We start from the raw sequence: 13,951 nt of genomic DNA, 5'->3' as shown, positions 1-13,951 counted from the left end.
CAAGTGACAGCTGGAAGAAGGATGTGTCCTTTGGCGCCGGTTTGCGGCAACGGAGCGTGAGTGTGCGACAACAACAGTGGCCCGCGGGAAGGGGGAAAGTGGTGCTATTGTCGAAAACGTCTCGATCCAGAGCGTTCGAACAGTGTGAACGTGTGTCAATGTGCCATCGTGAACCGAAAAGTAACTAGTCAACAACAAACACACCGTCTTCGTTCGTCATCCGGATGAAGGTAACCCACGGTACAGCATGACCGTTTCATATTCCGCGGAGGTTCCCAATGGGAGCAATTTTGGCGTATTTTGGCGAATTCTTTGGAAGTAAGTATGCCTTGCATAAGTCTATGGCACCTAGCAAATAACATACGCTGAGTTGACGATCGAACCCACGTCCCACAAGACTCGACATTCGACAGTGACGAAAAATGGAAGACGACATTTAAATACTAATTAAGCGATTACGCTCGATAACACCCCAATCTGCCCTCTGGAGTTCGAGCTGCTGGCCATAAAACTGGCGATGTTGGCGCTGTTGACAATTGATTACAAGGCACCTGGCGTGTGGCTGGACGTGTCTAAAATGTGTCCATTGTCATCACCGAGGCATTCGCGCAATATTCGCAGGGCGATCAGGGTTTTCAGGGTGTCCTGAACCCAAGGTCCCTCCATCCGGTGTCGCTCGGCTTGTGGCGTACTAATAAATTGCCCGGTGGAAAGTGCAAAACGTGCACACATTCGCAGCATGATTTATTGCGTTCGTCGGTTGCGTTATTTGAATTGGATTTTATTTTCCTTTTTATGTGTCACGCAATTTGGACGTTTGTTTCTAATTATCTTGTTCGCAAACAATATCTTTTACCCTGTGAGTAAATACGTACATGGATGATGTTGAAACATATTTCTTAGCATCGAGATGTAACTTCGCGTTACCTGAATAAAAGATGATATACAATCCCTCTGGTTCTAAAACTTGTTTTTCAAATAATTTTCAAAGCTAACGATAAAACTAGTTTACTTTCGTTTGAATCGATTTTAATATTACAAATGTATTTCCAAGCGTAGTGTACCAAAACGAAAGCGAAAATATAAATTTGATTTCTTTATAAAATAATTTCCAAATTGGAAATCAAATTGAGAGCATCCAGCATTTGTAATCCAAAAACAATTGATATTGAAATGTCCTGCTTTTGAAAGTATTTAATTTTCGATCGTTGGGTTTTTTTTACGTTTATTTACGACGTTAATTACGTTTCGAAGAGTCAAATGGAATCTTCTCAATCGGTCGTTGTTTCCCTCATTTAAATGGATACCTTTTTGGTGATTGCAACCTTTTTTCTTTTGCTTATAATGCCAAACCTTTCAGGAACTAAAATTTATATTTTACCGAATACTTGCATCATTTATCCATAGAAAGTGCATCGCTCAGTTGGGATATGTTTTACTTGTAGCACACATTTTCTTTGTAGCCAAGATTGAAAAATAATAAATCACAATTCCATCATAATCGATTTTTAAACCCTGCCAACCCTGGCGTTATAAAAAAAAAGTTTCTAACCTTTCCGGTGCCTATCTCACGCCTATCCTTTGGGCTCCCCCTTTCCCTTCTAAGACCCAACCTTCTCACGTTTTTTATTAATTCAAACCGCTGGCACTCGTGTGGTGTGATTACTGCTTGACTTTACCACCTGACCTAAGCGCGTGCTAGAACACCGAGGTTTGGCGTGCTTAGAGGGCAGAACGGAGGTGGGCTATTATAACGCAAGATTTATGAGGTGTTTAACTGCATCACCCTTTCGGCACGGGGCCCTTCTTTTCGCCCTTTTTCCGCCCCAACCGAACCAAAGCGAGGAGCTTGGGGAAGCTGTTGATTGAATTCGATTAACTCACCGATCTTGCCCGATACGAGGGTTGTTAAAAGGCGAACATCGATTCGGCCGTCGAAAGGATCCGGTCGCGGTCTCATGGCTTACCGGAAGTTGGTGTCCCTTTGTACCGGACCAAATCGGTCCCTTCCTTGGGGCCGAGAACCGGTTCGGTCAACGGCATGGTAGCCACCGTCCTTGACGTTTTGTCGATGGTCTTAAAAGTGTGTGCAAACCTGAAACCCCTTGCAACCGGACCGTGTTGTGTCCTTTCTTGGAGGTTAAGACCTCAAAAGAACGCTCGTAAATGCATCTCCAAGCCGGACCATCTTCCGCTGCTTCGCTCAAACACACAACTTCAGAGGACAGGCAGTCGTCCGTGGATCAGGTGTTAATTGCAGATGGCTCATATGTTTACCTCATCCCTCCCACCCTCGGGTTATTTACGACCCCCGTTCGAGTGGGGATTTTTTTTATTATTTCCAACCGGCCCGAGCGCCGCCGTATTTAAACCGTCATCCGATCGGCGGACGATATTCGCAGCCGGGTAAATAATTTATTTCAATTCGCGCCGGCTGTGACGGTCATGTCCATCAACTGGAAACCATTTACCTCTCCAGCTGATGTTCGTTGGTGAATGTTTGGCAAACGTGATTTCCATTTGTCCAATTGTTTGCAAATCGATTTCAAAATCACCCGTTGCTGACAATGTCTTTAAGCGTCCCACCGGTGAGCATTGGTGGATTGGTTTGGCAAACATTAAATTAAATTAAACAAGGGAATTAAATATATGATTATATCAAGAAAAATATATAAAGTGGATATCAATAAATCAATTTAAAAGGATAATTCAAATAAGCTAAATAATAATCGTAAAATGGCGCAAGATAGTTTTACTCGAAATGCAAACATGAGACCATAAAAGTTGTAGCCTATGCTTTTGGTAGATTAAAAGAATCTTTTATGCGTTCAAGAGAAAAAATAAGGAAATAGAAAAATTTATTTTAATTTTTCAAAGTAGAGTTCCTCAAAGAAAATAATTAAAAAAATAAAATTGACTTGCAAATCTGTCTAATCTTAATCCACCATTTTGAAACATTTTTTTGGAAATGCCAAAAATTGGGCGTTTTATTAATTTTTTAAAATTAATTTGACCCCATAAAACAAACCTAAAAAACTAATTGATGAAGTAAGGATCATTTCAAGTATATTGACCGGCTGGAACCGGTTTGATTCTGGCTCAATCCGATTGAGATGCTACGATAGTGTCTGAAAGTTCTTGCTGAGCTTAAAGCGGTTCCGGTCTGACCTATATATGCAACCAATTAAGTGTGGCCTTGAACCTGTGGCTCATTTCAGCATCCACGAGAGCATACTATGAAGCTTGAGTGTGTGTGTGTGCGCTTATGTGTGCTTCCGTAAATAAACAGACAAACATCCTATTTCCGCATGTATGACTCGCGAGCGCGGACAGGTTTTTCGCTCAAAATGGCAACGATCACAAATAGCATTACATTGATTGATGCATGGTGATTGCAACGGACACACAACCTTGCCCATTAATTGGTGGCTTTAAATGTGCGTTTTTTCTATTTTTGTAACGTTAATTGGGCAACTTGTCCACTGTGAGATAAGGTTTTTAATTAGCTGAACAGTAGTTGTTACGTAATCAATCATTCATTCATTAAAACTCACGAACTGTTTGAAATATTTATTGCAACCCAAGAACATGTTAGCCGTTAAAAACAATTCATTGCTGGGTGATAAACGTTTGTCCGCGAAAATCCCTCTATTACATCGTTAACACGATTTATCTTACGCTGCCATTGTACGATGAGTCACTTTTTATCACCTTTATATTCCTCAACCCATCCTTTTATTTGCATGCTATCTGTATTTGCTGTGAACGAGTGCACGAGAAGGGTGAATTGAATCATCCCCTGATAGCGATCTCCTATTGATGCCGTCGATCATCGAGGACACGCTAAAAGAAGAACAAATCGTACAAATTGCTGGCATTTTCTCATGCTTATATTTTTTTCCACCACTCACACACTATTGGCAAGCTCTTTTCCCATCCGATTGCTCATGAAACGATGTGTCGCGGCACTGTGGTCCAGTTCCGCACAACTAGGAGGTTTTGCGAATAAGTTTGGTCAACTTTATGTGGTTTTGTTTACTTGATTTTTTTTGGTTATTGAAAGTGCAATAGATAATTAAGTTATTGGCCAATAAATTGTATGATAATTGCAACGAATCAAATACTATTAATATTAAACAAACAACTGGGGTAGACCACATCTTAATTTCACATATAAATTCGAAACATTTTAACCATTGTTTTGAGCTAGGATGGGTAAAGTTTTTAAAATCATATGTTCATATAATTATGTTAATAATCAACGAGTCAAATCTGACAATTATATTATATATTGAATGTTTTAAGTGCACCAATCGATATGTGGTGGATAGTTGAGTTGACTCCCTGCTTTATGTTTGGGGATTTCCAAGGAAAACATATGGGTTTCAAAATTTATTTTCACTAAAAGAAGTATCAAAAGAGAACAATTCGCACTAATTAGCAAGGCAGAAGATTCTCCTCGCGGGAACAGATCCGGAATGCAGTTGTTTTTACAGGGTTACAGATGATTGTTTTTAATTGCTGATTCGTGCTAATCCAACAATGCGCACATTCCACCAAACCATCAATCGCGCGCCGGGTCGTGCTTTGGTCAGTCCGGAGCTCGAACTGTTTACCCTCCGTAAATACACCCTACCGTTGGGCTGTTTTTTACTGCACCATTCATACAAAAGCAGGCAAATTCAAACTGGGCAGCAACTGGGGCAATAACGTCAGCAAAACACGAAACGGTAAAAAGCGGCAACCCCGATCCACCCGGATCTAAATCGAGCTGGAACGTGGAAGAGAATGTTTTTAATTTGTGCCCAACCTGCTTTTCCGACTCACAATGCTGTTTAAATCGATTTTTCCAGCACTTGTGTGCACATTCACAGTGATGTGCTGGGTAATTGTTTCCCGAAGAACAATCTCACCGCCAGAGGGTGAGGACAAGCGCATCCATCACAGTCCCTTCCGTGCACTATTGGCACAGATGTATTGGAAGGGCTTAAAGGAAACGATCGATCCTCACGCCGTTCGGTTGTAGCTCGGGAGCGTTTTCCACGTGACCACCACCGTTGACATGGTTGGCGTGACAAAATGTTTATTTATTGGCTTGTCAAAACACAAATCTTGATGAACATGTTCATAGCCGATGGAGGAATCGCACGAAATGCCAGACAGGGATGTGTGCAAATTTGTCTGTAATTAAATAGTGTCGTTTTCAAACACAGTAAGAAAGAATCGAAAGAATTTCAAACAAATGATGGAATGGTAGATTTTTATGAGCTTAAATGATTTTTGGCAGCTCTCGACAGAAATCCTCCTTTTTTGTTGATGTTTTAAAACTTTAGTAGTCTGATTTAAGCTTTAAATAATCGATCTTGAAGGGAATTTTACAAAAAAGTGATTTCTCAACTGAAAGTACTGGCAGTGTCAAGCAAAAATCTTTAAAAGGATTTTTAAAGCACAAAACTCTAACATGATTGAATAGAACTTAGCCATTGTTGCCCAAACTTACTAACCAATTTTGTTTTGTATAACTCAAATGATTGGGAATCTTCAGTTTATAGTAAGTTTAGATCAACTTATTCAAATAACTCTGTTATAAGTATTATTTTGCCCGTGCACACTTGGCACTTTCAGGATGTTTTCTTTCAAATGCCTTTTACGTAAAACGGCGATAAAATAATATATTCTCAACCATCTTCAAGCCAGATTATGTAAATTTTGCGTTAATGCGAACCTGTAGATCTTATTCAATTAATGTAATGATGGTTCGGGTCCGCGACAGCCGAGCGGTAGCGCCGGTTAGAAAATCGGCCCATGAGTGCCGGGGCTCACCACCTCGACGGCGTGGGTTCGAATCCCAACCGAGACCGGACCCTCCCCTGTACGATAGGACTGACTATCCACGTACAACAGGGAAACAAGTCTCGTAATTTGTCGACGAGCACTTGGGGATCGAAGATACTATTGTTCATACTTTATATGCGCGTAACCGAGATTTATCGACGATGCGCCACATTTCCTTCAAAATTGGAGTGCCATCAATACTTCGAGAAAAGGCACTGTCTCCTTCCACGTGGCCTAGTGACTTTGTCTACCGTGAATTTGAGCAGAGAGAGCGACCTCAAAGCACTTTTCATCCTGCGAGCACACGTGATGTTAACCACTCCAGCCTACAAGAAGAACTGAACTCGAATAGTGCGATTATGCCAAGCACAACATCCTCGTCTGCTGATTCTCTTTCACCTTCTCTCCGACCACCGCCGTCTGTTTAGCAAGTGGAATGACCTCTCTATATTTTACCAAAACGTTCGTGGACTGCGATCAAAATGCTCAGCTGTGTATGCATATTCAACCACCTCTAACTACGATGTCATTGCACTCACCGAAACCTGGCTCGATGAGGCCATTCCGTCTGCTTTGCTGTTCGACGACAACTACACTATTTACAGACTAGATCGCAACGTCAAAAATAGTAACAAACTCAGGGGTGGTGGTGTTTTGATTGCTGTTGCATCTAAGCATCGATCATCGCTTTGTTCTTCACCAGATAATATAGAACAAATATGGGTGAACATATACTTGCGACGATCCACTGTTACTATCGGAACTGTATACCTCCCTCCAGATCAGTAGAGTCTTTAACAAACTCGTTAGACACAATAACTGGTAACAATAGACACAATAACCGGAACTCCAACATGTACGTTGTGCTTGGAGATTTCAACTTCCCCTCTCTATCGTGGGTTACCGATAATTACGGCTTGCCCCAGCTGAACTATACTGCATCACGTGTCACACCAGGATGCCAAGCAATAATAGACGCAACAAACTATGCAGGACTCAACCAGATAAATCAAATCCGCAATAGTAGCAACTGCATGCTGGATCTTGCTTTTGTGTGCAATAACGTGGTTAACTTTGGTTACTCACTGACCGAATCACCTTTTCCTGTAGTAGACGCTGATACTTACCATCCACCGCTTGAACTACTGCTACACTACCCATCGCCTGAAGCTGAGCCGCCAGTTCCCCCACGAATAGACACACATGACTATGCTCATCGATTTGATTTTAAAAAGACCAACTTCGCACGACTAAAGGAGCTTCTCGAGAGCACTGACTGGACCATGATTGAGTCAGTACCCGATGTAAACCTGGCTGTTGATAAATTTAATAACATATTGATGGGTTATCTCACACGCTGCTGTCCCCAACGAATCAGGAGGCGTGGTCCCCCGTGGTCAACGCGCCAGCTTCAGGAACTGAAACGTGTGAAAGCTTCTTGCTATCGTAGCTATAGAAAAAAAATGACCCACTATGCAAAAATGAGACACATTATGGCACATAACCTGTATCGACGACTGAACAAAATATTGCATGATCAGTATGTTAGAAGGATTCAGGAGAACCTGAGAAGTAACCCACGCCAATTCTGGAGCTATGTAAACTCGAGGCGCGTTAATACCCGAATACCTCAGCTCATAACGTACAATGGCTCAGTTTCCGCTAATGACCAAGAGTCCTGTAATCTCTTTGCAGACCGTTTTAGAAATCAGTTCTCAAGTGGAGTTAGTTACGACATGCCTCGTTTGAATGCCGCAGTTGCAAATGTTCCGCGTGAATTAGTCAACTTTACTCCATCTGATATTGATGTGTCGGTGGAATCGGTAAAAAAAGCGATTAATACGATAAAGCAATCATTGAGGCCAGGGCCTGATGGTGTACCGTCAGCGATATTAAAAAAATGCAGTGCCTCTCTCGCAATGCCTCTGTCCAAGATATTTTCCATGTCGCTTGAACAGGGTACGTTCCCTTTTGCGTGGAAATTTTCTTGGATGTTTCCTATTCATAAGAAAGGCGACAAAAAGCATGCTGAGAATTACAGAGGCATAACTTCTCTGTGCGCCTGCTCAAAAGTATTCGAGGTGATTGTCCATCGTGATCTTCTGAATTGCTGCCGGGATGTCATCAGCAGGCGCCAACATGGTTTCTATCCGCGAAGATCTGTAACAACAAATCTACTTGAATTTGTCACCGTGTGCCATGAAACTTTCGCGTGCGGACTCCAACTGGATGCTGTATACACGGACCTAAAAGCGGCCTTTGACCGTGTGAATCATTCATTACTGCTGGCTAAACTGCAGAGGCTGGGTGTGTCACCATCGCTGGTTGAGTGGTTCAGCTCTTATCTCCACGATCGTCGCTACTCCGTGCAGATAGGTGATGTGTTCTCCAATGTGTTTGAAGGTACTTCTGGCGTACCACAAGGGAGCAATCTTGGTCCTCTGCTGTTTTCAATATTTTTTAATGACGTGACTACTGTGATTCCCGAAAAGGCTTGCTTAATGTATGCGGATGACCTAAGGATCTATCTGCCAATTGAGACTGAAATGGACTGCGATACTTTGCAAACATTCTGTGATAACTTTAGTGATTGGTGCCATCTAAACGACCTAAGTATTTCAACTGAAAAGTGTTGTGTGTTAACTTATCATAGAATAGACAAACCTGTCGTTCATAATTACAAAATCATGGGTACCGATATTGCTCGCGTAACCGAGGTCCGCGATCTCGGAGTTTACCTAGACAGTAAGTTAACGTTCAATGTGCACTACAAGAAAATAATAGATAAAGCTACGAGGTTGCTAGGATTTGTTTGCAAGCAGTGTCAGGAATTCACAGATCCTACATGTGTAAAAGCGTTATATGTCAGTCTGGTCCGCTCAATTTTAGAGTTCAATAGCGTCATTTGGTCTCCGTCTACCGATTATTGGACACATAGAATAGAGGCAGTTCAGCGTCGGCTTACTTGTGTCGCGTTACGACTTTTCTCTCGATCTGTATCGTTTCGACTTGACTATCGTACACGTTGCTTGTTATTAGGTTTACAATCCCTTGACCACAGGCGTAAAGTTGCGCAATGCGTATTCATTGGTAAACTTTTGACAGGAGAGATTGACGCCCCTGATTTGCTGGCTAGAATTAACATATATGCTCCTGCTAGAATTATAAGAAATAGACAATTTTTAGCACCTCAACTACGTAGGCGATTATACAGCCATAACGAACCTCTGTTAGTGATGATGCGAAACTTTAATAATTACTATGAGTACTTTGACTTTAACTCCTCTATGTTACGCTTTAAAAATGAATTGCTGCTTCTTTATGCTAGAGTTAGTCCTTAGTATTAAGCTCAGAGTCCAGGCCGTGATGTTGGCCACACACTTTATAAGAATAATATAAATAAATAAATATAATATAAATAAATAGGTAAGCCCTTAACGGGCAGGCATGACCAAGAGGTCGTTACGCCAAGAAGAAGAATGATGGTTCGCCCAACACTCGAGGCAAAAAGCAACGTAAAATGAACGAATATGAATAACTATAAATACGTAAAATAGGTTACGTGGGTATTCAAATATGCAAAAAATGATATGTTAAGCTAAGTATTGCCCTTTAGGAAGGTGTCAGTACACCTATCCCAAAACGGGCCTGATTACGAACAAATCTGCAAACATTGGTCAGATACAAGCTGCTGTAAAACGACGTTAAAACAAGTTTTTGAATTTCCTGACTTGCCTAAAGCGTACGCCAACAATGAACGAAAATATTCGTATGTTTTTGTGCTTATTGCATGACATTACAAAAAAAAACGTACATTTGTATCAGTTGACAATCCGGACGTTGCCGATCCCTGCCGGTAGGAAAACGAGGTTGAAGGTTCTATTTTAACCGAACAACTTCTCACCAAGTAACAAACCTACTTACAACCATAAATAATAGATTATAAATGAAATTATACAATCTTTTCGCTCATGAGCGCCGGGGGTCACCACCTCGACGGCGTGGGTTCTAATCCCAACCGAGACCGGACCCTCCCCTGTACGAGCCCTTAACGGGGGCAGGCATGACCAAGACATGGGATGTGCTTCCTTTTTATGTAGAAGAAGTTTAACAATTTTACATTAAAAAAATATTCTAAAAACTTTACCACTAACGAATTCTCCTTACTTGTCTCCTTTGCAGATGGCGCGGTAGTGTATATAAAGCCGTCTGGCGGGAACTGCTGGCGTACTTACTAGTCTACTACACACTTAACTTTACCTACCGGTACGGTCTGAACGAGGATGGCAAAAGGTGAGTGTTGCTGCAGCAAGGTTGCGTCCCATTCCGAGGTTTCCGCTAATGACACGTGTTACGGACGCGTTCCAGGGTGTTCGAGCGGATAAGGACATACTTTGGGCAGCAGCGCGAAACGGTGCCGCTGTCGTTCGTGCTCGGCTTCTACGTCAGTCTGGTGGTGAAGCGCTGGTGGGAACAGTACCGGATGCTGCCCTGGCCCGACACGCTCGCGCTGTTCGTGAGCGCCGCCATCCAGGGCAACGTAAGTGACGCAAGTCGAGGCATCAACGAGGAACTAGGACCGACGAGCTAATGGAAGTGCGTTTTTTTTTTGCAGGATGAAACGGGACGGTTAATGCGACGAAATATTATGCGCTACATGGTGCTGTCGTACGTGATTACGCTACAGAAGATTTCGCTGCGCGTGAAGCGCCGGTTCCCGGGCTGGCAGCACCTGGTCGACGCCGGCCTGATGCTGGAGAGCGAGCGGAAGATCTTCGAGATCATGGACGCGAAGAGCCCGATGTCCAAGTACTGGATGCCGCTCGTTTGGGCGACGAACATCATCAACCGGGCGCGCAAGGACCAGCTGATCCCGTCCGACCACATCGTCCAGACGCTGCTGATGGAGCTGTCGGACATCCGGCGCCGGCTCGGCGGTCTGATCGGGTACGACACGGTGTGCGTGCCACTGGTCTACACGCAGGTGGTGACGCTCGTGCTGTACTCGTACTTCACCGCCGCCATCATGGGCAGCCAGATGATACCGACGTTCAACGCGGCGGACGGCACGTACCAGGAGCTGGACGTGTTCTTCCCGCTGTTCACCGTGCTGCAGTTCGTGTTCTACGTCGGCTGGCTGAAGGTGGCCGAGGTGCTGATCAACCCGTTCGGCGAGGACGACGACGACATCGAGCTGAACTGGCTGATCGACCGGCACATCAAGGCGTCCTACATGATCGTGGACGAGATGCACGACGAGCATCCGGAGCTGCTGAAGGACCAGTACTGGGAGGAGGTCGTACCGAAGGACCTGCCGTACACCGTCGCCTCGGAGCACTATCGGCGCGAGGAGCCGAAGGGTTCGGCCGAGCACTACAAGGTGAAGGAGGCGGACGCGGTCTACGCCAACATCGGGGCCGTCGGTGGCAAGCGCATGATGAACGACGAGATGTACGCGGACTATGTAGGTCCTTGGTAGGTGGGCGAATCGCACACGACAGCTAATTCCTTCCTCTCCTCCACCGACAGGAAAGCGTCGACACACCGATGGCCGAGCGGCGCAAGGGTTGGCTCGGGAAGGTGAGCCGGATGGGCTCGGGACGCAGCTCTTCGACGGCCTACTCGTCCGGTGGGCTGTTCGCGCGCAATCGTCACAACTCCGTCTACTCCAGCCCGGAGGCGGGTCTCGGACAACCCATCGTGACGGGTGCGCCACCACCGAAAGTGAGCCTGTACGATCGGTTCGTCAACCGCAAGTCCGGACGACACGCGCGACAGATTATCAAGCAAAGTATGTCCACCCCGAGAAGGAGCACGAACGACTCCTCCCGAAATCGGTGTTGCCCTTTCGTTGTAAGATAGTAATGTTTTCCTTTCGCTCATAACCCGTAGATTCCAAGCTCAGCCTTAACGGATCCGTAATTTCGAACGTGCCGCAGAAGGCTCGACCTCGGATACCGACACCGGACGTCACCAAGGAGAGCCGCATTCCGCCGCTTGGCACGATGACCACGAGCACGGCGAACATTGCGTCCGGCGTGGCGCTGATGGCGACACAGGTGAGGATGAGAATAAGAATGCAGAGAAACGGCAAATTAACTTCCCGAACCCCAATTTTGCTGATAAAACTTCTGAGCACTAAGAGCACTTAAAGCTTTTTCAAGCAAGTTAGTTCTGGTAAAATTAACCTACTCATTGATTCGAATGAGCAGTCAATGATAAAACATAATATTGTGGCCATTACATTCATGCCATTCCATCAACAGACAAACCAATCGGCTTTTAGGAAAAACGTAAATGAAAATGTTTTTCAAATCAAATATTCTTTTGATCACATTTCAAAGCTTGTATTCATTTAAAGCGATGAATGGAAAACACACGACACAATTGTATAACACTTTAAATCGCATAAGAAGCATAAAATATCCGAGAATATTTTTAAAAGTAAACGAAATACTGTGGAGTGATGAATCCAAAACTGTATGACAAAGTGATCATATTACTTTCACTCCACACTCGATGGAATTTCTTCGTATAACTTTGTGTTCCTCTTTTATTTCAGCTGGCCAACAATCCCTCCATCTACCCGACGTCCACGGCCACCATCAACAACAACGAAGTTCCGGTGGTCGGGACGCTCCTGCTGGCGCCCATAAAGGAGCTCGATTCCAGCTCGACGACCAACACGCTACACTCGGGCCACTCGGCCACGGCCGCCCTGGCCAAATCGATATTGCCATCGGCGCTCAAAGGTTCCGGTACGCTATTCGGCCGTTTTATAGAACGAACGAACGAAGGAATTAATGTCCACCTATTTCCATTTCAGTGTCGCCGTTCGGGAAGGATGGCACCAACCTCGAGCTCGCCCTAACCACCACACCGTCACCGCTCGGTGGGCAGACCAACACCGTGCTGGTGCTTCCCACGACCGTATCCGGTGCACTTCCGCCATCCGGTTCCGGCGGTTCATCGTTGGACACGATCGACGGTAGCAGCTCGGGCGGAACGGGAAGCCTGGGCAACGGGGGCATTGGACGGGGCGGGCATGCCCCAACCGACACGGTCATACCCCTTTCGCTTACCTCCATCCCGCTCTCGTTCACCGTGACACCGGTCACGAATAATACCACCACGACCAGCAGCAGCACGATCATTACCGAGCTGCCGTGCGACGACGGAGAGGTCTGCACGAGTGTTGCGGTGGGGAACGAGAAGGGCACCGGTCATCGGGCGCTGACGGCGACGGCCAGCACCAGCGAGAGCACGTCCTCCGCTGCGTCAACGCTGAGCAAGTCAAGAAAACCGAAGCACGGTGAAGTTTACGTGTAAAAGGCGTTTAAAATGCATTTGCATCAAGGAAGAATGAACGAGAATGTAGAACACTTAACCACAACTAGAACAGAAGAGAAGAGAGCTTCTCCAGGAGTCGACCGAAGGGAAGTGATGTGCCAACTATTTCCTACTACTTCCTTTTCAAACGCTACGCTACGCGGCGTGCAGCTCTAACCACTCCAACACTATCTACACCCCGCCTTCGATAGCTGGAAGCATCTTATTTAGATTCCACCACGTACCCGCTGCTGCTGGGAAGTTTTTCGATTCTAACACCCGTTGATACAAAGTATTGGTTGTTTTGTTTTTTTAAACTTCCCGTAAAGGAATCGCAAAGAGAAGAGGTTCGAATCCCTTCCTCCGCTTTTAACGTACGTGTTTAAGTAATTTTAGTGAATCGGTACCGGACCGGAGGGCTAGAGAGGGAAGTGATTTTATCGAGGTACTTTGTTTGTTCGTTTTAGTACGGTCACTTTGGACACATTGTTAACAACCTATACTCGCCGCTGTAAAATGGAAACCGAGTGCCAGACGGACGATGAAAAGAAGAAGTGTGGGTGTGAGAAGAAACTAGGCAAAAATAGGAAAGGAAGTCCCCGCGGGGGCAGGAAGTGCAAGATTTGTATTTTTTGTTTTTTTTTATCGAAATAATGTTTACCATCGGAGTATCTGCAAACGGATATTTGTATAGGGTATGAACAATTTTTAAAATAAACGTGATCATGAAAGCATTGTAGAAAGAGTATTGTTCTTAAATTGATCCTGATTTTAAGAAGAATTGATT

The 13,951-nt window shown here is 44.7% G+C and overlaps 1 protein-coding gene across 1 annotated transcript; it reads left to right on the top strand.

Annotated features, from left to right (window-relative positions):
• The first annotated feature begins 247 nt into the window (after positions 1–247).
• On the top strand, positions 248–13,897 carry LOC131263680 (bestrophin-2). The gene is made up of 8 exons (XM_058265922.1): positions 248–318; positions 10,018–10,128; positions 10,204–10,375; positions 10,451–11,299; positions 11,365–11,626; positions 11,728–11,894; positions 12,398–12,593; positions 12,662–13,897. Exons 1-8 carry the CDS (start codon positions 248–250, stop codon positions 13,162–13,164), a joined length of 2,331 nt encoding a protein of 776 aa, XP_058121905.1. The 3' UTR covers positions 13,165–13,897.
• The last annotated feature ends 54 nt before the right edge of the window (positions 13,898–13,951 follow it).

This window comes from Anopheles coustani, chromosome 2, assembly GCF_943734705.1.
Source record: "Anopheles coustani chromosome 2, idAnoCousDA_361_x.2, whole genome shotgun sequence".
Taxonomy (NCBI): Eukaryota; Metazoa; Arthropoda; class Insecta; order Diptera; family Culicidae; genus Anopheles; species Anopheles coustani.
This window is presented reverse-complemented; position numbering and strand designations above follow the sequence as displayed.

Coding starts and splice junctions, on each gene's coding strand:
- LOC131263680 (XM_058265922.1), top strand. CDS start 248: ATGACCGTTTCATATTCCGCGGAGGTTCCCAATGGGAGCAATTTTGGC. Junction 319..10,017: donor TTTTGGCGAATTCTTTGGAA/GTAAGTATGCCT, acceptor TCTCCTTTGCAG/ATGGCGCGGTAGTGTATATA. Junction 11,627..11,727: donor GCGACAGATTATCAAGCAAA/GTATGTCCACCC, acceptor CATAACCCGTAG/ATTCCAAGCTCAGCCTTAAC.